The 25,260-nt window shown below is 42.3% G+C and overlaps 1 protein-coding gene and 1 pseudogene across 7 annotated transcripts in view; both read right to left on the bottom strand.

The window, feature by feature from the left end:
- FKTN (fukutin) overlaps nt 1–25,260 on the bottom strand; it is an 80,662-nt gene that overhangs the window by 14,468 nt on the left and 40,934 nt on the right. For 3 of the 7 annotated variants that reach the window (XM_027772669.1, XM_006150602.3, XM_006150600.2), the window contains one exon: nt 23,283–24,402. In XM_027772669.1, coding sequence (XP_027628470.1) covers nt 24,189–24,402 — 214 coding nt within the window. In that variant the 3' untranslated portion in view covers nt 23,283–24,188. Of the gene's footprint in view, nt 1–23,282; nt 24,403–25,260 lie in introns of those variants that run through there. The other 4 variants (XM_027772671.1, XM_027772670.1, XR_003549702.1 and 1 more) reach the window with 3 other exon arrangements.
- On the bottom strand, nt 13,804–15,372 carry LOC102470840 (ATP synthase subunit d, mitochondrial pseudogene; annotated as a pseudogene).

Here is a 25,260-nt window from a genome sequence, read left to right as displayed (position 1 = left end):
CACTCATCATGTTTTCCAGGCTCTGGGGCTGGGATTCCAACAGTTGGCCATGTGGGATCCAGCTCCTCTAAGCACTAGGCTAAGAGACCAGCCAAACTTTGCATTTGCTAAATTGAACTGTGATTTGAATCTTGGTTATATAAAACTTCTTTTCATAAATCCTTTTTACTGTCTTTTTTGGTTTTGTTTTGAAAGGCACATTCACTTCCATTTGAATTCTTCAAACAAATCTAATTTTAGTTTCTTACATATACTGTAAATTCCTTGTGGCAAGGATTTAGCTTGACTAACCACTAGGCCCCAGAAATTAAGCTCACTGTGCACAAAAGCTGCTTGATGAGACATTCACTGAGTGAATACAAGAAAGCTCTGACTTTCTTTTCCAAACAGCTGCCTCCAGCCTGCCCTACATTCTGTCAGCAGACACAGGACTTGTTCTTGTGAGGTGAATGCTTACAAGGTTGTAGAAGGGGTTTTTTGGTGACAGTTTTTGTTTTTTAGACTTAATTTATTTAGGGACCAGGAGATGGTATAATACTTTGCTAGAGTCACACGTAGTTGGCAGAGGTTTGAGTCCCATGCTCAGCAGTTTAAACACACTGGGTATGTGTGTGTGCCCAAAATCTCGAGAGGAGAATAGTGGAGAAGGGACTGCTGCATGGCCATCCCCCTGAGGGGTGATTTCTCACTTTCTGTCTCTCTGTCTCTCCAGTGAGCACATGCCCCTATAGCAAAATTTTTTAAAAAAAGAATATTTAATTTTATTTACTTACTATTTTTTAAAATTTGCTATAGGATACTTGAGCTCACCAGAGAGAGAAAGAGAGAAAGTGAGAAAGCAAGTGGTCCGGGACTCAAGCCATGTGGGAGTCCAGTGACTTAACTACCATGCCACCTACTGGCTCCTTGGTGACTGGCTGTGTAAATTATTACTATTTTATTTTGAAGAGAGATTTTTGCTATAGGGCTCGTGCGTTCACCAGAGAGAGAGAGAGACAGAAAGTGAGAAATCACATGCTTCCCACCAAGGGGATAACCATACCACAGTCTCTTCTCCTCTATTCTTCTCTAGGGATTTTGAACATGCACACATACATGCCAGGCATGAGTTTTAAGCCACCTGGTCCAGGACTTGAACCGTGGTCAACTATGTGGGAGTATAATGACAAAACCATAATGCTATCTGCTGGTCCCAGGTGACAGTTTTTTTGGGTTTGTTTGTTCGTTTTTTGAGAGATTTTTGTTATGGGGCAAGTGTGCTTGCTGGAGAGACAGAGAGAGAAAAGTGAGAAATCACTCCTGAGGGGATGGGCACACCACAATCCCTTCTCTTCCATTCTCCTCTCAGGATTTTGGGCACGCATGCACATAGGTCTGGCTGAATGTCAAGCCACCAGGTCTGGGACTCAAGCCACAGTCTATCATGTGGGAGTCCAGTGACGTAACCACTACACCATCTGTTGGTCCCAGGTGACTGTTTATTAACGAGGAGAAAAGCACATGCTGGTTGCTGTGTGAAGGGCAGCAAGAGAGAATGTTAGTGGGGGGATTACTAGTTAGGATGCCATGACAGGAATGCAGGCAAGATGGGATGATGGCTTGATCTAGCTGGGTATCACTAGGCACCAACTCTGTGCCAGGTACTGGATTCTCTACCCCAGAATTTAACCAAAGTCTAGGTTCACGCTAGGTATGTTTTCTCATAAGAGGAATTAAAGCTATTGTAAAGGTATGTAGCAAATTACCATCCTAGACCAAAAAAATAGCATTGCTCCCAAACAAGCCAAATACTAAAATGTATTCCCAAAGGAACAAGCCTTTGGTATACAGTCGACTGCTTTACTAGCAGTCCTTAGACAGACATTTCTGGGTCAGCAAGGCCTGCAAATTCTCATGGATGTGATGCTACCCCATTCACAGGGCCACAGGGCAATTTAGTAAACTAACAGCTCTGAGGCTCTTCCTGCCTCACCATTCTCACTCTCCCAAGTCAGAAATTATCAAGCAAGTAGTGGCAGATGAAAGCACGTGACACAGAAACCAGGCCATCTAGAAGGGAGAAGGACACAGACATGATCCACACCTCTGCCTGGTGGGATGGGCACTGGAGGGGTGAGAGCTTTAGTCTTCTCTCTTAAACAAAGAAAGTTGCTTTTTGTTTAGTTTTGTTTTTAGATTGTTGTCATAGGGCATGTGAGTTTGCAAGAGAGAGACAGAGAAGGGGAAAGTGAGAATCACTGCCCCCTCCCCCCCAAGGGGATGGCCACACCACAATTCCTCTTCCATTATCCTCCTGAGGTCCTAGGCATGCACACACAGCCCAGAGTAATTTTCAAGCAGCCAAGTCCAGGACTTGAACCTCCGTCAGCCATGTGAAAGTCTAATGCCTCAACCACTATGCTACCTGCTGGCCCATAGGAAAGGAAGATTTGATTCATCATCATTTTGGGACTTCCCCAAGGTCATTCCCTAGTCACAAAAGAGGAGAGATGCTAGAATCTACAGCCCAGAGTCTGATTAATACTGGTTTGGGGCATTGACAGGTAGTGGTTGACTCATGAAGCTGTTTTGTACAAAAAGAGAATAATCAATAGTCATTGATTTGCTGAGGATTGAGATAAGATCCTGAGAAATGACAAATGGGAGGCAGCTCAGTGTGGCAGCTGAGAGATCTTTGACTTGGCTTTGGAGACTGACTGGTTTTTCTATCCTAATACCACTTTTCACCCTGAACAAGTTAACTTCTCTCGGACTCAATTTTCTCAGCTACAAAAGACACCAACTTCATGGGTATTGTGACTATTCTTAATGAATTAATAATGAATGTAAAGTTAATGAATGGTTTAGAGTAAATATTTTTAAATGGTGGTAGCAGGCCTCTAATAAAGCCATAGTTAGTTAAGACTTACTATTCTTTTTATTTTTTTAAAGAAGTATTTATTTCCCTTCATTTATTATTATTCAGTTAGATGAGAAACAGAGACAGAGGGAGAGAGAGAGAATGAGAGAGCAAGCCGCCCGGTCTGAAACTCAAACCATGGTCAGCCATGTGGGAGACCAGCACCTTAACTACCATGCTACCTGCCGGCCCCATATTTATTATTCTTTAATTTTATTTTTAGTTCATCTATTCACTTCCTCCATGAAAAATAGACGGAGAGACAAGCCTCCATTGGGATCCCACCCCACAATCCACCCTTAGCCTCAGCCAGCCCCGATCATAGGCACTTACATGTACCTATATAACCAAGGAGGTCTCAGGATGAAAACCCAGGACATCCCCATTTTTTTTGAAAGAATTACCTGTTTCATTTTATTTATCATTATTATTATTTTTAAATTTGCTACAGAGTACATGCTTTCACCAGAGAGAGACAGAGAGAGAAAGGGAAAGTGAGAAAGCAAGACCCCAGGTCTGGGACTCGAACCATGGTCAGCCATGTGGGAGTCCAGTGCCTTAACCACCATGCTACCTGCCGGCACCAATGATCAGTTTTTTTGATATTGGATAATATGATTTTCCCCCCCAGATCAATATATCAAGGGGTTATCAACTTTATTAATCTTTTCAAATAATTAACTTCTGCATTTGGTGGTTTATCTTATTCTTAACCACCATGTTATCTGCTGGCCCAGGACTTCCACATTTAAGTCCAGTTGTGCCACCATTGTGCCACCACTTGGCCCTTTATTTATTTATTTTTAGATTTTTGCTATTGGATCTGTGCACTTGCCAGAGAGAGACAGAGAGACACAGAGACATGGAAAGAAAAGTAAGAAATCATACCCCCCTCCAGGAGGGATGGCCACTCCACAATCCCTTCTCCAATTTGCTTTCAGAATTTTGGGCATGTACACATGCACCTGGCATGTTTTTCAAGCTTCCGGATCCAGGACTCAAACTGTGGAGTTGGCATGGGGGATCCAGTGCCTTAACCATCATGCCACCTGCTGCCCCTGCCCCTTATTTTTATTACCAGCGAAATACATCCTAAATCTAGATGGGGAATCTAAATACACACCTTTCATTTCCTCCAAAGGGCATTTTCTGTTTATTTCTTTCATCTGCCTGATCCAGTATTCAGGCTCCCATCTCTCTCCTTTGACGCACTTGAATTCTTAGGCTGCTAATAAGCATTTATTTCCTTCCGCTGTTTGGAGTGAACAGAGCCTGGGACTGGATGAAGGAGATGTTCAAGAGGAAAGAAAAACTGAAGCATCAGGCATTTCTCTAACAATTCATTTCCACTCTCCAGCCCCACAGGCCCAGGACCCTTTGGTACTACTCACACCCACATCTCCTCTCCAAGCCAAATGGTGTTAAAACCAGGCAGGTGTCTGTCCAGAGCAAATGTTGACCATTGTAACATAAAGCGACACATGTAACTACCTCGAGTGAGCTTCCCATAGTTACCAGTGAGAAGGACGTAAGGCCCTGGGTGTGCCCAGCTGCCGACCTCAGATCAAGCTGGCTTGGTCTTGGCTCTGCAGGCCTAGAGCTCTGAGTGCTTCTATTTTCTGCCAGCAAACCCCAGGACAACAGGGAAAGCACAGGGAGGGGGTGGGTTGGGCAGGACCAGGTACTGCTCCTCTTTTCCTCTTTATTATCTGGTTTTTGTATAAAAGACATGACTCATCAATGGGTCCCTAGATGAGGATTTAGATGCTCTGTGGGCAGCAGATAAGAGTTCAGCCTACTTGCAGAAAGTAAATTCATTGAATACACCCCCATAAAGTCAATACTGTCAGGCTTATCAGCTGCCCCCATTCCACACTTAGGCCCTTGGGGACCAGACTTGAAATAATAGCCACAGCTCCCAGAGCTGAAAGTGGAGGTGCAGGATTGGGCTGTGAAGGGGCCTCTGCTCCCCGTCACCCCCCACCCCCACCACATTTAAGGCAGGTGGGGGAAATCTGTCAGGCTCAAGCTGCCCAGTGCTCTCAGTTCCCCAGGCGGGCAAATCCCAAACCAAACATACTCCTTCAGGGAATGAGGGAGGTACCCATTATTCCCTCGAATCCAGCAGATGTTTCCAGAGGCCCCACATTCCCAGCCCTTGGGCTTCTCAGATTAATTAAAGGATGTCACCTTAAATCTAACCAATACCCAAAATCCTGAGAGAAGAATAGAGAGGGGATTGCTGTGTGGTCAGCCCCCAGGGGGTGAGTTCTCACTTTCCCTCTCTCCAGTGAGTACATACACCCTATGGCAAAAAAAAAAAAAAAAAAAGCCAAAAAAACAACCAATACAAAACCAACAAAAGAAACCTTGATTTCTTACTGCTGTTCTCATCTTTGTTTTTCTTAACACACATACTTCTGCACTACCCCAAAGCACATCCATTTTTTTAGCTGGCAGGGATCTGGTTTCTTTGCACATTGTCTAAAACAAATGGGTTACAAGCTGGGGCTTCAGATCTGCTTCTGAGACTCAAGCTGTGGCCAAAGCAGAATGGCTTCATGGACATAGTCTGTATTCCGCTCCCCTCCCCCTCCCCATTCCTGTGGTCTCCTTAGGGAGGGATTATCAGCTGACCCAGCTCCACTAGCCAGCAGTCCCAGTTTGAACTTTCTGGCCCAGGCAGCTGATTCTGGCTGGGTGCAAATGGGGAAGAGTGAAATAAGATGGACCTGGCTTGGCCTGATTTAGTATAGCCCAGAAAGCCAGTGGAGTCCCAAGCTGCCTACAGATGTAGAAGGTAGGACAGAGGAAATGAGGTCAGTTGTTAGCGTAAGCTACCCTTCTAGCACAAGGAGAACAGCTCCCTTTTACCTATGGAGCCTACAGTCTTCCAGAGGTGAACAGACAATAGGGAAATGAAAATTAAGTTAAGATTCAGAATTTAGGGACCAGTAGTTGGCATAATGGTTACATTGCTGGACTCCCATGTAGTTGACTGTGATTCGAGTCCAAGACCCGGCAACTTAAACTCACTCTGGGTACATGTGTATGCATGCCCAAAATCCCAAGAGAAGAATGGAGAAACAGAATTATAGCATGGCCATACCCCCTGGGGAGGGGGGTGATTTCTTGCTTTCTCTCTGTCTCTCCAGTGAGCACATGTGCCCTCTAGCAAAAATCTCTCTTTAAAAAAAAAAAATCATGGGACCAGCACTTAGCGTAATGGCTATGTTGCTGGACTCCCATGTAGTTGACTGTGATTCGAGTCCTGGACCCGGTGGCTTAAACTCACACAGGGCATGTGTGCGTGCATGACCAGGGTTCAGAGAGGAGAATGAATGGAGGAGAAGGGATTGCGGTGTGGCCATCCCTCCTGGGGGGTGATTTCTCGCTTTCTGTCTCTCTGTCTCTGTCTTCCTAGTGAGCGCACGCGCCCTATAGCAAAAACCTCTCAAAAAAAAAAATCCAGAATTTATTTAATTGCTTTATTTTTCATTTGTAATTTATTTACAATTATTACTATTATCTTTCTTTTAGAGAGAGATTTTCTGCTATAGGGCATGTGCACTTGCCAGAGAGAGAGAAAGAGAGCAAGAAATAACCCCCCACAGAGGATAGCCACACTGCAATCCCTTATCCTCCATTCTCCTCTTGGGATTTTGGGCAAGCATGCACATGTACTTGGCCTGAGTTTTAAGCTGCTGGGTCCAAAACTTGAACCACTGTTAACTACTGGGAATCCAGTGATGTAACCATTTTACAATCTGCTGATTCCCAAATTACTATTTTTTTAAAGAATTATTTATTTAGTTTTATTTGTTATTATTATTATTAAGCAATTTCCTTTAGGGCACATGTGCAAGAGAGAAAGAAAGACAGAAAGTGAGAAAGCAAGCTACCAAGTCCAGGACTCGAACTGCAGTCTGCAGTCAGCCATGTGGGAGTTCAGCACCTTAACCACCATGCTACCTGCTGTTCCCCCAAATTATCATTTTTAAAAAATTTGCTACAGGTCATGTGTATTCTCCAGAGAGAGAAAAAGAGACACACAGAGAGAAAGCAAGCTGCCCCATCTGGGATTCAAACTATAGTTGGCCATCTGGGAGTCCAGTACCTTAACCATCATGCCACCTGCTGGCCCAAGACCCAGAATTTAAATCAGGCTTCTAATTGAAACAGCAGGTGTAGAAAAAGCTCCAACCTCTTTCCCATATCTCTCACATTCCTTGCACTGTGGCGCCTGGGCCTAGCATTGACCCTGTCTTCACTCCCCTGCCATGTTCCAGAAACTGCTTTTGTCTTCCCCTGAGCCTGGAATCTTGCTACTAGCCTTCCTCCCCAGTACATCTAACTGAGCTTTTGCCTGGACTCCCAAAGGCTGTTCAAATTATCTCTGGATAACACATTGCCTCGTCCCATCACACTTCTGTGCCTGCAGCACTGCTATTGAATTCCACGTCTCAGAACGCCACCAAAGTGTCCACTGTTCACTTGACCCCCAGCACTTTCTGCCCCCGGCTCTAGCCAGGAATTCCTAGAGTGACCTTATCCAACCTATCTGGTGTTCTATGTCAACCTGGCTAAGCTTTGTCCTCTGTCCCCACAACTATCAGGATTCCAGCTCTCTTAGGATCGGTCTCAGTGAACCAAAATTCTCCCAAGTTCCTGCTCTGGCTTTCAAGGGGCTCATGAGTGTTGGTTGAACCTCAGCCCTCAGTACTGTGTTGGCAAGTACTCATCAAGCCAGAAGTGTCTACTGAAGGCTTCGTGATCCTATTCATAACTTTACCCTCCCCTATCCAAACTTCATAGCAGGATATTCAGGCCCCTAACGTGTTCACTGTCCCAGAAAGCCCATTTTATTTCATTGACTCATTTTCTTCGAGAATGCTTTCTTCCCTTTCTTAACATATTCAAATTTTCTGTTGTTCAAGTCTTTTTCTTAGGTTTTTGCCATAGGGCATGTGTGCTTGCTGGAGAGAGACAGAGAGAGGCAATGAGAAAGTGAGAAATCAGCCCCCCAGGGGAGATGGCTATGCCACAATCCCTTCTCCTACATTCTCCTCCTGGGATTTTGAGCATGCATGCACATGTGCCCAGCATGATTTTCAAGCTGCTGGACCCGGGACCAGAACCATGGACAGCCAGGTGGGAATCCAGCACCTGAACCACCATACCACTGCTGGCCCCCTGTTCAAGTCTTTACAACCAACTGAACCTCCTGCCCCTGTCTCTGCCCTTCCTGGAGCTACATCTAGCCTTGGGTGCTCAGTCGGCCATCTAGGAAGTCTGGGACTTCTAGTCGCCTTGTCTAAACCTGGTCTTTGAGACTGCTCTATTAAGTGTTAGATTTTAACCCCATGATGTCCTCTTCCTCCAAAGGTCAGGACTTATTGCCAACATCACTTTTTAAAGACATATATATATATATTTATTTTATTCACTTATTATTATTAATTCGTCAGAGAGAGATAAAAGGAAAGTGAAAAAGCAAGCCGCCAGTTCCAGGATTTGAACCTTGGTCAACATGTGGAGATCTAGCACCTTAACCATCACACCACCTGCAGGCCCCCAACATCACTTCTCATTATCAGTCTTCAAAAGAGGGTCCTTTACCCAGGAGGGTTCCAAAATACCAATCTTGCAGAAAAACTGTCACAGGAGATTATCAGAAAAATACAAGTTGAGGGACCAGCAGTTAGTGTAATGGCTATGTTGCTGGACTCCCATGTAGTCGACCGCAGTTCGAGTCTTAGACCCGGTGGCTTAAACTCACACCAGGCGCGTGTGCGTGCATGCCCAAGGTCCCAAGAAGGGAATGGAGAAGGGATTGTGGCATGGCCATACCACCTGGGGGGTGATTTCTTGCTTTCTGTCTGTCTCTGTCTGTCTGTCTGGCGAACGCACGCGCCCTATAGCAAAAAACAAACAAACAAACACCTCTCCAAAAAAAGAAAAAAAAAAAAAGAAGAAGAATACAAGGATTTCTGCCAAAGGCAGAAAAAAAAGCAAATGAGTATTAACAATAGCTATTATTTATTGAGCATTTATTATGTACTCAGCAGTGTATTTTACAGATTTCCTATAATTCTTATAATAATCTTTAACAGTGGGTATTAATTTTGTGCCTTTAGTTTTTTGGGGGAGAAATGGAAACTCAAGAGGTTAAATAAGTAGTTCAAGGTCACTAAGCCAGGAAGTAACACACTCTAGATTTAAATCAACTCCAAAGCTCTTCCTCATCCCATTTAACACTCTCTATTTCTGCACTGCCCAATATGCTAGCCTTTAGCTTTATGATGCTATTTAGATTTAAAATAATTAAATATTCAGTTACATTTGTCACATTTCAAGCACTCAATAGTCACAAGTGGCTTGATATAATTTTCAGTTACACAGAGTGCTCTAGATATTCTCTAGTCTTCCACTAGAATGAGGAAAAGGGCTGGCAGGTGGGGTGGTGGTTGAGGTGCTGAACTCCCACATGGCCAACCACAGTTTGAGTCCCAGACCTGGTGGCTTACTTCCTCACCTACCCTTTTTGTCTCTCTCTGGTCCAATAAAATAATGATAAATAAAATTAAATAACTAAATCCCTTAATACAAAAAATTACAATTGGGATGCTATAAGAAGACATCAGCCTAAAACAAAAGCTTTCCCTTTGATTATGAGGTCACATGCCAGAAATCTAGTTTATCTGCTAAGTAGGATCTGATTAGATTAGAGGACTGCCCATTTTAGGCTTCAAAACAAACTTTTTTATTTTATATTTTTATTTTATTTTATTTTATTTTATTTTATTTTATTTTATTTTATTTTATTTTATTTTAAGAGACACACAGAGAGAAAGCAAGCTGCCCCATCTGGGATTCAAACTATAGTTGGCCATCTGGGAGTCCAGTACCTTAACCATCATGCCACCTGCTGGCCCAAGACCCAGAATTTAAATCAGGCTTCTAATTGAAACAGCAGGTGTAGAAAAAGCTCCAACCTCTTTCCCATATCTCTCACATTCCTTGCACTGTGGCGCCTGGGCCTAGCATTGACCCTGTCTTCACTCCCCTGCCATGTTCCAGAAACTGCTTTTGTCTTCCCCTGAGCCTGGAATCTTGCTACTAGCCTTCCTCCCCAGTACATCTAACTGAGCTTTTGCCTGGACTCCCAAAGGCTGTTCAAATTATCTCTGGATAACACATTGCCTCGTCCCATCACACTTCTGTGCCTGCAGCACTGCTATTGAATTCCACGTCTCAGAACGCCACCAAAGTGTCCACTGTTCACTTGACCCCCAGCACTTTCTGCCCCCGGCTCTAGCCAGGAATTCCTAGAGTGACCTTATCCAACCTATCTGGTGTTCTATGTCAACCTGGCTAAGCTTTGTCCTCTGTCCCCACAACTATCAGGATTCCAGCTCTCTTAGGATCGGTCTCAGTGAACCAAAATTCTCCCAAGTTCCTGCTCTGGCTTTCAAGGGGCTCATGAGTGTTGGTTGAACCTCAGCCCTCAGTACTGTGTTGGCAAGTACTCATCAAGCCAGAAGTGTCTACTGAAGGCTTCGTGATCCTATTCATAACTTTACCCTCCCCTATCCAAACTTCATAGCAGGATATTCAGGCCCCTAACGTGTTCACTGTCCCAGAAAGCCCATTTTATTTCATTGACTCATTTTCTTCGAGAATGCTTTCTTCCCTTTCTTAACATATTCAAATTTTCTGTTGTTCAAGTCTTTTTCTTAGGTTTTTGCCATAGGGCATGTGTGCTTGCTGGAGAGAGACAGAGAGAGGCAATGAGAAAGTGAGAAATCAGCCCCCCAGGGGAGATGGCTATGCCACAATCCCTTCTCCTACATTCTCCTCCTGGGATTTTGAGCATGCATGCACATGTGCCCAGCATGATTTTCAAGCTGCTGGACCCGGGACCAGAACCATGGACAGCCAGGTGGGAATCCAGCACCTGAACCACCATACCACTGCTGGCCCCCTGTTCAAGTCTTTACAACCAACTGAACCTCCTGCCCCTGTCTCTGCCCTTCCTGGAGCTACATCTAGCCTTGGGTGCTCAGTCGGCCATCTAGGAAGTCTGGGACTTCTAGTCGCCTTGTCTAAACCTGGTCTTTGAGACTGCTCTATTAAGTGTTAGATTTTAACCCCATGATGTCCTCTTCCTCCAAAGGTCAGGACTTATTGCCAACATCACTTTTTAAAGACATATATATATATATTTATTTTATTCACTTATTATTATTAATTCGTCAGAGAGAGATAAAAGGAAAGTGAAAAAGCAAGCCGCCAGTTCCAGGATTTGAACCTTGGTCAACATGTGGAGATCTAGCACCTTAACCATCACACCACCTGCAGGCCCCCAACATCACTTCTCATTATCAGTCTTCAAAAGAGGGTCCTTTACCCAGGAGGGTTCCAAAATACCAATCTTGCAGAAAAACTGTCACAGGAGATTATCAGAAAAATACAAGTTGAGGGACCAGCAGTTAGTGTAATGGCTATGTTGCTGGACTCCCATGTAGTCGACCGCAGTTCGAGTCTTAGACCCGGTGGCTTAAACTCACACCAGGCGCGTGTGCGTGCATGCCCAAGGTCCCAAGAAGGGAATGGAGAAGGGATTGTGGCATGGCCATACCACCTGGGGGGTGATTTCTTGCTTTCTGTCTGTCTCTGTCTGTCTGTCTGGCGAACGCACGCGCCCTATAGCAAAAAACAAACAAACAAACACCTCTCCAAAAAAAGAAAAAAAAAAAAAGAAGAAGAATACAAGGATTTCTGCCAAAGGCAGAAAAAAAAGCAAATGAGTATTAACAATAGCTATTATTTATTGAGCATTTATTATGTACTCAGCAGTGTATTTTACAGATTTCCTATAATTCTTATAATAATCTTTAACAGTGGGTATTAATTTTGTGCCTTTAGTTTTTTGGGGGAGAAATGGAAACTCAAGAGGTTAAATAAGTAGTTCAAGGTCACTAAGCCAGGAAGTAACACACTCTAGATTTAAATCAACTCCAAAGCTCTTCCTCATCCCATTTAACACTCTCTATTTCTGCACTGCCCAATATGCTAGCCTTTAGCTTTATGATGCTATTTAGATTTAAAATAATTAAATATTCAGTTACATTTGTCACATTTCAAGCACTCAATAGTCACAAGTGGCTTGATATAATTTTCAGTTACACAGAGTGCTCTAGATATTCTCTAGTCTTCCACTAGAATGAGGAAAAGGGCTGGCAGGTGGGGTGGTGGTTGAGGTGCTGAACTCCCACATGGCCAACCACAGTTTGAGTCCCAGACCTGGTGGCTTACTTCCTCACCTACCCTTTTTGTCTCTCTCTGGTCCAATAAAATAATGATAAATAAAATTAAATAACTAAATCCCTTAATACAAAAAATTACAATTGGGATGCTATAAGAAGACATCAGCCTAAAACAAAAGCTTTCCCTTTGATTATGATGTCACATGCCAGAAATCTAGTTTATCTGCTAAGTAGGATCTGATTAGATTAGAGGACTGCCCATTTTAGGCTTCAAAACAAACTTTTTTATTTTATATTTTTATTTTATTTTATTTTATTTTATTGTCAGAGGGTACAAGTACCTGCCAGAGAGTGAGAGAGACAATGCAAGAGAAAGTGAGAAATCAGCCCCCAGGAGGCACGGCCGTGCCGTGCCAGCCACAGTCCCTTCTCCTCCAGTCTCTTCCTGGGATTTCAGATATGCACATACACACATGCCCAGTATGAGGAAGTAAGCTACCAGGCGCAGGACTTGAACCATGGTCAATCATGTAACGTTCAGCACCTTAACCTCCACACCACCGGCTGGCTATGAACATCGTTTCCATATGCTTATTTGCCATCCAGATACTCCCTTCAGCGATATGGCTGTTCATATCTTTTGCCCACTGTTGAATTGGATTTTTTAAAAATGTTAAGGGGCCTGCTGCAGTGGCTTGAAAAACATACATCAGTGTGTATACCTGAGCACCCCAAATTCCACCAGGATAGAAAAATGGAGGAAAATTGGGATCAGCAGATGCCATAATGGTTACATCACCAGACACCCACATGGTTGACCATGGTTTGAGTCCTGGACCTGACAGGCTTAAAACTCATGCCAGGCACATGTGTGTGTGTGCCCAAGATCCTGAGAGGAGATGGAGAAAGGATTGTGGCGTGGCCATCTGCCCTGGGCAGGGGGTGGTGAATTTTCTTTCTGTCTCTCTGGTGAGTGCATGTGCCCTATAGCAAAAATCTCTCATAAAAAAAAAACAAACCCAGGAGGAAAATTAATTATAGTAGGGCTACACCCCATTGGGGGGCTCTTTCTCTCCCCCTTTTTATTTAAATTATTTAATTTTGTTTACTCATTCATTCATTTTCATTTGACCAGAGACAGACAGACAGACACACAGAGAGAAAGAGAGAAAGCAAGCCACCAAGATTATCTAGTTATTCTAAATTATCACATAGATTTTAGAGTAAGTTTGTCTGGGGACCAGCAGATGGCATAATGGTTACATCACTGGACTCACATGCAGGTGACCACAGTTCAAGTCCTGGACACAGTGGCTTGAAACTCACACCGACATGTACGTGTGCATGCCCAAAACCCCAAGAGAAGAATGGAGGAGAAGGGACTGCAGTGTGGCCATCCCCCTGGGGAGTGATTTCTCACTTTCTTTCTCTCTATCTGACAAGTGCATGCACCCTATAGAAAAAAAAATCCTTGGTATTATCTATATAAACAATCATGTCATCGGCAGTAAAGAGAATCTCATTTCTCTCTTCCCAATCTATACATATACTTTTTTCCTCTATGTCATTACCTTTATTTTTTAGGTCCAGAGTTTGTAAGACAAGGGCCAGAGCTTCCTTCCAGACAAAAAAATTTCATAAATTCTTAATTGGCTGGGAGGTGAATAGGGGTACTTCTTCTTGTCTAATGTGGTTTCTGAGAAGACTTCATTCAAGTCCTCGATGGTCGTCTGATCAAATGAAACTATGTTCTTCATCTTCTCCCACTGTTTCTGATATTCTTCAATGCTAGCTTTTGAGAGGGACACAAACTCAGCACTTTTCACATCTTTTCTTCTGCGTCCACCTGGACAGTGTATTTATCTTCTGGCACAGGAACCTTCAGGACATTAAATTTCTTCTCAAGGTCATCCACCAAGCCTGCCTTGGTCACGCTGGCCTTGTAGTAAGCCCAGTCGATAGCTGGCGGGTTCTCAGGTAGTGCAGTCAACCTAGAGGTGAGGGTTTTGTTCCTAGTTTTCAGGGAGTTTGCAATAGCCTTTTGGTTTCGAGGTATTATTTCTCCAAAACCTACCCAGTCAATAGTTTTTAGGGCAAGTTTCCGCCCAGCCCTCTTGCAATCCTTCACTGACCCCAGCAGCGAATGGGCCACAGACTATTTTTTTTTATTTTTCCAATGTTACTGCAGTGGTTAGAACTTCTAGTTTTGACTCAAATAAGAATAGGGAGAGCAGGTATCTTTACCATGGTTCCTTATCTTAGGAAAAAACATTTAGTGTTTCACTATAAACTAAGATACTGCTTTTCTGTACGTAAGTTTGATCAAGTTAAGTAACTTCTTTCTATTTTTAACTTACTGGGAGTTTTCCGATTATGACTGGGAATTGGATTCTGTTAAATTCCTTTTCTGTGTCTATTGATATGATCACACAAGTTTCTTACGTAGCTTGTTGATATGGCATATTACATTGATTGATTTTTCAGGCTGAACTAGCCATGTATACCTGGAATAAATCTAGGTCATGGTGTGTAATTCCTTTTTAGACACTGTTAAATTTGGACAAAGTAGGTGGCGTGGTGGTTAAGGTGCTGAATTCCCACATGGCTGATTGCAGTTCGAGTCCCAGACCTGGTGGCTTGCTTTCTTTCTTTCGCTAGTAAGCAAAGTGCCCTATAGCAAATTTTTAAAAAATAAATAAATAACTCTAAAAAAAATTGAACAAAGTAGGACTAGGATAAAAATACTGCATGCCCTGAGGTATTTCCTTTCCACTAGTTACTTCTTACAATTCTGACTTTTGGGTCCAATCCTATAAAAGACCTTTCTAGTTCTCTCTTCCTGAAATATGTTAAGGTTCCTCATGGTGGGTGTTTTCTCTTGCTGCAATAAGCTAATTAGCTGAACTGTTTGCATGCAGGTGTCTTTCTGGTAGTCTTTGGCTGGCAGGCTTTTTCACTGAGAACTTTTGGACTTTCAAGTTTCTATGTGTAGATCTGAGGGTCCCAGACTTAAATTTAAAAAATATTGTAGCGGAGCTGCCATCTTTCGTCCCTGTGTGTAGGCGCCTAATCTCAGCTGGTCTGCCTGAGACCTCCTGAGCGCCAACCCTAGTCCCCCGTGGGGCCCCTTTTCCGCTCCCACAAGATGAAAGAAACTATCATGAACCAGGAATAACTCACCAACCTGCAGGCACAAGTGTGCATTGGTGGGAAAGGAATTGCTCGCAGAAAGAAGAAGGTGGTTCATAGAACAGCTACAGCAGATGATAAGAAACTTCAGTTTTCCTTAAAGAAGTTAGGGGTAAATAGTATCTCTGGTATGAAGAGGTGAATGTTTCTAAACCAGGGAACAGTGATCCACTTTAACAACCCTAAAGTTCAGGCATCTCTGGCAGCTAATACTTTCACCATTACAGGCCATGCTGAGACAAAGCAGCTGACAGAAATGCTACCCAGCTTCTTAAACCAGCTAAGGGCAGACAGTCTGACTAGTTTAAGGAGACTGGGAGCAGACAGCCTGACTAGTCTAGGGAGACTGACTGAAGCTCTGCCCAAACAATCTGTGGATGGAAAAGCACCACTTGCTACTGGAGAGAATGATGATGACGAAGTTCCAGATTTTTGATGAGGCTTCCAAAAATGAGGCAAACTGAATCGAGTCAACTTCTGAAAGGGATAAACTTGATGAAGTTACTGGGAGCTGCTATTTTATATTATGGCTGGTTTTTTAAATTCTGTTTTGTTTATGGATCTGATAAAATCTAGATCTCTAATATTTTTAAGCCTAAGTCCCTGGGACACTGCAACTCTTTTCAGTTTTGCTTACACGCAGTTCATTCTTTGCAGCTAATTAAGCTGAAGAAGCCTGGGAATAAAGTTTGGAACAAAAGTTAATAAAGTTCTTTGCCTAGTTAAAAAAAAAAAATTTTGTAGTGGTGGCAAAATTACAATTTTTACCATATTATTTAAGAATGTTAGTAGCTGTTATTTTCACTGCATGTTTCAAAATAAACACAAAAGAGATTATCTCAAGAGATTAGAAAAATTTTTATTCACCATCCTAAACTGGATAATATGTTACAAAATTCTGATCAAAATAATAGTAAACATATTTTCAGTAGTACCACAAACTATTTGTACCTGAAGATAAAATGAAATGGTAAACTGGTAAGCATACACTCAAAATCTACTCATGTTTAAAGTATCACTTTGTTTAGAAAATCTATACGTTTTTATAGTTATGATGTAAAAGGGACACAGAAATGGTTACATATGACCTTCATTTAACATGAATCTCATGCTCTAAATAAATCAGAAGACTGTGAATCTTATAATTTCTTGAAGGTGCATAAGACCGTTCTCATTTTATACATTAAAACACGGTACTTTTAAGTCTCCTCATATCCCCTTCCCTTCAACTCTACCGTGAGAGGTACTCGTACATAAATAGTAGTCTGGCTTGCCAATGGGTCCCTACATACCCTTTGCATTAGGTTGGGTTGGGAATGACAAGGGAAGATAGAAATTCTGAGTACAGAAGCAGGGATTTCTTATCTTAAAATCTATACTTGCTTACTTTAAGTACTGATCTTATACAAAAGGAATCACTACTGAATTGGTCTGTTTGACTTACTAGTTATAATTAGTCTGATATGAAGCAGCTTAAAATGGCATCACACACCCTGCTGATTCTTGCCTATTTAAGACAGAAATATAAATTTAAAGGCAGAAAGTGGATATGAATATTTTAAATTCTTCTTTATTACTATGGATACAGGGATTTATCAACATAGACAATGAAATGAAACGAAGTATTCGGAATTCTTTCTCTCTCCAAATCATGACTTATATTTAATTTCATTAACGAGAAGGGTTTACCTCTAAGAAAAGCTGGAAGGGGCTAGCAGGTGGAGTAGTGGTTAAGGCACTGGATTCCCACACAGCGGACTGTCGTTCAAGTCCTGGACCTGGTGGCTTGAAAATCATGCTAGGCATGTGTGTGAATGCATGCCCAAAATCCCAGAAAGAGAATGGAGGAGAAGGGATTGCAAGTGGCCACCCCCCGGGGGGTTACTTCTCATTTTCCCTGTCACTGTCTCTGTCTCTTTCTGGTGAGCACATGTGCCCTATTAAAAAAAAGTCTTAAAATAGAGAAACGAAAAGCTAGAATATCAGAAAGTTCAGGGAAGAGAGCAGGCACCAAATCTAGAGAGGTACAGAGAGTAAACTACTTGAAACCAAGGAACTAAACAGCATACAGGATGCTAGAGGAGACCCCAGGAGACAATAGGTAACCAACAAAATGAAAAATAAGTTCTAATTAGAGAAGGAAGCAACCTGATAATGTCTGTGAATTTATAAGCCGTATAATTTTATCTTTAATGCTTTGACAGAATACATTGTATTTTCGGAGAGGGTTTTGCTATAGGGCGCGTGCGCTCGCCAAACAGAGAGAGACAGAAAGCAAGAAATCACCCCCCCCAGGGAGGATGGCCACGCCACAATCCCTCCTCTACCATTCTCCTCTCGGGATCTTAGGCACGCACGCACACGCACCCGGCATGAGTTTAAGCTACCGGGTCCAGGACTCAAACTGCGGTCGACTATGTGGGAGTCCAGCGACATAGCAATTACACTAACTGCTGGTCCCTTTTTTTTTTTTTTTTTTAGATTGTTGCTGTAAGGTTCCAGAGAGACAGAGACTGAAAGCAAGAATTCACCCCCCAGAGGGGATGGCCACATCACAGTCCCTTCTCTTTTCTCCTTTCAGATTTTAGACACACATGCACATGTGCCCAGTATGAGTTTCAAGCTGCCAGACCAGGGATTCAAACTGTGATCAACCATGTGAGAGTCTAGCAACGTAACCATTACACCATCTGCTGGTCCCTACAATCTATTTTTTAGAGATTTTTGCTATAGGGTGCATGCACTTGCCAGAGAGAGAGAGAGAGAGAGACAGAAAACATAAAATCATCCCCCAGGGGGTGGCCATGCTGCAATCCCTCTCCTCCATTCTCTTCTTGGGATCTTGGGCATGCACGCACACCTGCCCGGCGTGAGTTGTAAGCCATAGGTCTGGGATTCAAACTGCGGTCAACTCCGTGGGAATCCAGCAACATAACCATTACACCATCTGCTGGTCCCTAGAATAATTTTTAAAAGTAAATTTAGATATGCAACCTTCTCAGAAAGGCAGTTAAGTCCTGACTCATAGTATTTCTTTTTTTTAAAGAATTATTTAATTTTTTTATTGTTATTTTAAAATTTGAACAGAGAAAGAGAAAGTGAGAAAGTAAGCCACCAAGTTGAAGACTTGAACTACGGTTGGCCATGTAGGAGTCCAGCACCTTAACCACCACACCACTGTCAGACCCAGTGACTCACAGTTTCTATAATTCCATTTGAAGGATAATTAGAAAGAAATAAAGAACTAGAAAATGGCATATTTCTTGGGTATTTATTTAATCCTACCATTGAGGCTAAATACTATATATTTCATTTAATTCTCCTAAAACCCTGAGAAGTATGCATAATTTCCCCAATTCACTCATGTGGAAACGGAGGCTGAGATCGCCCATCATAAATTCCACAAGATGAAGGTGGGATTCAAACTTGGTCCTTACTCCAATGCTTGTGGTCTTTTTATGCTAATATGTTGTCTTCTCTAAGTGAGAATCAGGAGTGACCTAGCCCAGGTATTAATGGAGGAAAAAAAAATAGCTGCCGAGACATTTCTTAAAAAAAAATTCTCTGTTTTTTCCATTTGCTTTTTCCATTGCTTAAAGCTGTTATAACTGGTGATCACGTGTTAGAAGATGGGAATGTGGCACTCTCTCTGACTAGGTTTTGAAGGAAGATTTCCCCTCTGGATTTCTAATATTTAGGATAAAAGAACTGTTCATTCCCCAGGAGGTGAAACTGGAAGGAGACTTGGAAAATTGGTAGCCTTGGGCTTGTAATATTAGGTGAGATTTTCAATTGAAGTGTAGAAGCTCATTTCAAGTGTATTTTCCAAATTTATTTCTGGTACTCAATCTATAAACCCCTGCTTACTCTATCCTCTGTGCCATTGGAAGCTTTGTAGCTATGTAAGAATAGAAACGATTGTTTGGTGTCACAAATTTATAAAGAAATGAGCATCATCTATAGTTAATTACTTGCCTCTATAGAGAGAATCGGTGTACGAGGCCAGCAGATGACATAGTAATTATGTCACTGGCTCCCACATTACTGACTGTGGTTCAAGTCCCAGATGTGGTGGCTTCAAAATCACTTAGGGCACGTGTGTGTGTGTGTTTGTGTGTGTGTGTACCCAAGATCCCAGGAAGAGAATGGAGAAGAGATTGAGGCATGGCCATACCCGGGAGGAGTGAGTTCTCACTTTCCCTCTCACCTTCTCTGTCTCTCTCCAGTGAGGCCACATGCCCTTTGGCAAAAACCTCTTAAAAAAAAAAAAAAGACTATCAGTATAAATAACTAAAAGCAGCCTAACACTTAAAGCTCTATACTGTCTCTTTTCCAGCCAAAGAGATTTTAAAAATCTTGAAAACTGCAAAAACAGTTTTCTTTAGTGAAGCACATCGCTACTCCCAAGTAAAGATCCCTCAGGAAAGAAAGGGTTTGAGGCAGAGCCTTATGAAAAGTTGGATTAGTAAGAGGATGGACTAATCAGATGGGCACTGAGCAGACTGATGCTGATGGTTCCCATGGGAATCAGCTTAGGAGAGTCAGGTACCAAAGTGGTGTCTCCAGGTATGAATGGTCTTATTTTTTTGAGATATTTATGGGGTTTATTTATTTATTAAAAAATGAAAAAAGTAAAACAAATGTTGAACTAAGGCCCTTTAAAGCATTTAAGATTCAAGAACAGGATTGTTTTTTATTTCAGTGTTAACTTGTTTGTGGGGAGAGCTGGCAGATCTTCTGCCACCTAGTGGTCAGGATTTATAGTTAGGAAATGCAGGAAACCTGCTATCCCACCGCCCAGCTATTCTTACGGATGACAAATGTTGGGGACCGTGTTTTTACTCCAGGGGGCAAGCAGAGGGGACAAGGACAAGTGCTCCCTATTTAGATGACGCACGAGTGGCTACTTGGTTGTCAGTTGAGAGGGATCTTGCCTGTGAGGACCTCTCCAGAGTGCCTAACTACCACCACATTAGTATGTCTTTTCCAGGTAAGCCAGGCAAACGGGACCTAAAAGGAATCCGATTAGAATGATTCCTGAGGGCCAGTAAGCATGGTGGTTAAGGTATTGGATTTCCACATGGCTAACCACGGTTCAAGTCCCAGACCTTGTGGCTTGCTTTCTCTCTCCTTGGTGAGCACACGTGCCCTGTACCAATCAAAAGAAAAATAAATAATAAAAGTAAATAAAATTTTTAAAAAATGACTGCTGAAATCCTCAGGTGAGGAAAGAAAAGTGATGTGAGAAGGTACTGATGATGGAGTCACCTAAGCCAAGGTCACTGGACACTCAGTGGCGTACAATAGTTAAGCACAGGTGATCTATGGCTGCATCAGGATCAGAGGCAAGCCTGGCCTTCAGATTCTGAGGAATGGCCTCAATTCCTGCAAGTTAGGGTAGAACCCAAAAGCATTAGTTATGAAACCAGGAGGAAAACAAGAAAGGTATTTCAGCAGCTGCCAGTGGTCCATGTAAGGGAGGATATGGAACCTCTGTGAATAGTAGTCAAGATGTACTGGATTTTGGATGATCTAAAACCTTGTATTCTGAGGTCAGATAAAAGAGAAACAACCTGATCAGGGATAGGTAAGATCTCCTGGCAAACAGTGGCGTCCCATTTAGAAGTTGGCAATAACATGGAATGTGTGCATTTCTAGATACTGAGTACAAGTAAATGCTCCCCATCAAGGAGGGTGAATTTTGCCCAGTAAATCATTATTTGTCTGTTATATTATTTTTAAGCATGAAATTAGAATAATTTCTTTAGAATCTGAGTATGTATTCTATGGACTGACTCTCTATCCACGGCTAGAAAGCTGATTTTGATGATTGGTCATTTTGGCAAAATTTGATGATAATCTATAAAGGTCTCTGAAAACCCGCCAGTGTTATTTATGAAAAGACCCTATGATTCTGCATTGAGAACACTTCCTAAGAGAGGAAGGCTTTTGATTATCATTTATCAAAAGAAAGTTTTCATGTTGTTTTAAAATTTGGAGCAGAGTGGCTGTATGTTACTTTCTCCAACTTTGTTTTGGGGAAACTGTCAGCTCATTCTTTCAGATTTCCTGGTTCCCATTTTTGGACCTCCTGTTATTCTCTGGCTTTAGAGGAAAATCTGCCAAGCTAGTCCAGAAAGTAATCCTAACAGCACGGATAAAAGACTCAGGTTCCCTTTCCTGGACAAAGAAACAGAGCAATGTTTATTGTGCATGCATTTCCCTTTCCCTCTCACTTAGAATATCATTCAAATAACTGATGGGGAGCTGGGTGAGACAGAGACATCCTAGCCCACTTGGGGAAAATGACACCGAAAGGTACCAAAGTGGGTGGTACTGAATAAAGTAGTGAAGTCTGAGATCTTGCTCCATCGATCAATGGCCCAAAAACTTTGTAAACATTATGACTCGAGGAGGGGAATAGGTGTCAAGTTCACCATTTATTGTATGTATTAGAGATCTGATATAATACTGGAAGAGGAAAAGGAACAGTAGGTTTACATGCCACTTAAAAACTGCCACATAGGTTGTAAGTTAAAGGTATGGAGCTGTAACTGATGAACGAAGATAATGAGTGTATTTAGAAAAAATAAGAAGTATTTCTATTTATATTTTAGTGTTAACATTAAAAGTGGGATGTAAGGATTATAAATTTATGTCCATGAATAACTCATATTTTTACCTAACAGAGTGGTTGAGAATGAAATAATAAAAACATTATGAAATCACAACTCCTTCACATCATGTCTGGTAGCATGGCTTCACTCAAATGCTTTGTCATCAAGTGCCAACAGAGGTTAGTGAAAATATTCTCACAATGGCTGGAAATGTAAGCACTGCACAAGCATAAGCTCTCTTCTCATTTCAAATACAAAAATAGTAAATGTATCAAGTTTACTTACGTTAACAAGGCTATAAGTTATTTTTCTTTTTTTTTGGAGAGGTTTTTACTATAGGGTGCGTGCGCTCACCAGACAGACAGAGAGAGACATACAGACAGAAAGTGAGAAATCACCCCCGAGGGGAGATGATCACACCACAATCCCTTCTCCTCCATTCTCCTCTAGGGATCTTGGGCACGCACGCACACGTGCCCAGCGTGAGTTTTAAGCCACTGGGTCCGGGATGCGAACCGCAGTTGACTACGTGGGAGTCTAGCGACATAGCCATTACACTAACTGCTGGTTCCCAAGTTCTTTTTCTTTTAAAATAATGCCTTGTACTCTAAATTGATTCCATATCAGATTGCTTGTAAAATGAATCTGCTATAACCTTTTCTTCCTTTTAGATTTTTTCTCTGTCTCCCTCCCTTTTTTCCTTTCTCTCCTTCCCTCCCCTCTCTCTTTCATGAGACAGACAGAGAAACAAAGAGAAGGAAAGAGAAGAAGATGAACTCTCTTGACACTGTCTCATGCCTCCATCTTTCCCCCATTCCCAGCTAGCCAGGACTACGGGCATGTGTGTGCACTTCTGGTGTGTACAAGTTGACCTGGGAACCAACCCCCAATCTTCCTTAGCTGCTGCGCCACTGCAGCTGGGCCACTACTACCTTTTCATGATGTCACCTAAAGTCTGATCACTTAAATATTCGCTCCACAATCATAAAATTGATTACCCAAATATCAACTCACATTCCATAATCTTTTTTAAAGATTTATTATTTAATTTGGTTTGTTAGTATTTTTTTAACTTGACCAGACAGAGAGAAAGAGAGAAAGTGGGGAACTAAGAAAGCAAGCCGCCAAGTTCAGGATTCAAACTGCAGTTGGCCATGTGGGAATCCAGCACCCCAGCCACCACACCACTTGCTGGCTCCCATATTCCAGAATCTTTTTTATTTTTAAAAATAAATAATTAATTTTTTTTTTTCACGTGAGTTTTGTCAGAGAAAGAGAGAAAAAACAAGCCACCAGGTACAGGACTCAAACCGTGGCTGGCCATGTGGGAATTCCAGTGCCTTAACCACCACACTACCTGCTGGCCCCATATTCCATAATCTTAAAAGCAGCACTAATATCTTGGCTTAAATGCTGGGAACAAACACAAGTTTTCTTTGTTCTTTTTTTTTTTTAAGGGTTTAATTTATTAATGAGAGAGAGAGAGCATGTGTGCACAAATGAGAGTTAAGGCACCCTTGATGGGCCTTGTTACACCGGATTCCCTTTCTCCAGTTCATCAGGACCCTGGGCACTTATGCACACATATGCCAGGCATGTTTTCAAGTTGACCCAAGCATCTTAATCCAAGGTTGGCCATGCAGCAAATAGCACTGCAGTTCAGTTTGCTACTGACTGCACCACTAAGCTGGACTAAGTTATTCTTTTTAACTATTGGTTGTTGGGAAAGTATTGATGCATTTTTGCATAGAAAAACAGAAAAATATGTCATGACTTTCCTGATAACCTAATAGTATACCCTTCCTTAGGTTTGCCTGATGAGTTCATCTTCCAACCAAACAAACATTTTTTTAAACTGTTACAGAATATACACTGTTCTATTTGAGCTCTTTAAAAGGTGAGGGTATTCCTCTCAAAAGAAAATGGAGATTCTTACCAAAGGGAGAGGAAAAAGAGGCAGGCATTTGTCTCATTCATCTCTGCTTCTCCACCATAACCTAGCACTGTCCCTGGCACAAGAAACTCCACAGTAAATGTTGGATGAAAGAATTAAGTCAGATGGCTCAGCAGTTAGGACTCTCAGTGTCTTCAAACTTGTCATTGTTTTTCTTTGGCTCTCATTTATATTTGACAAATAAACATGTTTATCTTTTTAAATAGTTTTTCTTTACTTTTTTTTCCTGGAGGGTAATTCTCCCATTTCAACCTAGTATGTCAGTATAACTGGATAACCTCATCCCACTCAGAAATAGGCCATATTCCATTGGGCTGTACATTGGGGGGAGAGTGCTTCCAGTCCCATGTCTTTACAGGAATCTTCCAGGTCTTACCATAGTTGGCTTCGATATATTCAGTAGTTTCACAGGGTACGTGAACCTTCATGTCTACAAACTCAGTCCAGCATAGTGTAAACTTGGGAAACAGGTATCTGCAGCAAAATAGAGGCAATCAATGTAGGAATGGGGTAAGCTTCAAGTGTTGATCTAGTAACTGAAACCCACCTGCTAAAGGACAACCTTCTCCCACTAAACAGCTTTGGAGACAGAGTGGACATTTTATCATGTTTAAAAAAATTTTTTTTGACTCCCTACCATCCTTTCCTTTTTCTAATGTTAACACCATCCCAATGCTCCTCCTCTATTTCAGCCCATATGTTTGAGGAAAGGCTGACCCCACCTCTAAACTCCATAGATAGATAAAAGACCCACGTCTTTTTTTTTTTTTTTGGAGAGGTTTTGGCTATAGGGCACATGCACTCGCCAGACAGACAGAGACAGAAAGCGAGAAATCACCCCCCCAGGGGGGATGGTCATGCCACAATCCCTTCTCCTCCATTCTTCTCTCGGGATCTTGGGCATGCACGCACACACACCCAGTGTGAGTTTAAGCCAACGGGTCCAGGGCTCAAACCGCGGTCAACTACATGGGAGTCCAGCGACATAGCCATTACGCTAACTGCTGGTCTGAGCCTTGGGATTTCTGATGGAACTACTGGGAGAAAAGGTGTCACTGCAAAAAGTTGGAAAAAGATAGACAAAAATGGTCATTTACTTTTCTTTCATAACTTAGATTTCCTAAGGGTACAGAGTAAGAATGAATCAGGGGTGGGAACCAGCAGTTAGCGTAATGGCTATGTCGCTGGACTCCCACGTAGTCGACCGCGGTTCGCGTCCTGGACCCAGTGGCTTAAAACTCACGCCGGGCACGTGCGTATGCGTGCCCAGGATCCCGAGAGGAGAATGGAGGAGAAGGGACTGCGGCGTGGTCATCCCCCATGGGGGGTGAG

This window comes from Tupaia chinensis, unplaced genomic scaffold (genome assembly GCF_000334495.1).
Source record: "Tupaia chinensis unplaced genomic scaffold, TupChi_1.0 Scaffold000291_1, whole genome shotgun sequence".
Taxonomy (NCBI): Eukaryota; Metazoa; Chordata; class Mammalia; order Scandentia; family Tupaiidae; genus Tupaia; species Tupaia belangeri.
This window is presented reverse-complemented; position numbering and strand designations above follow the sequence as displayed.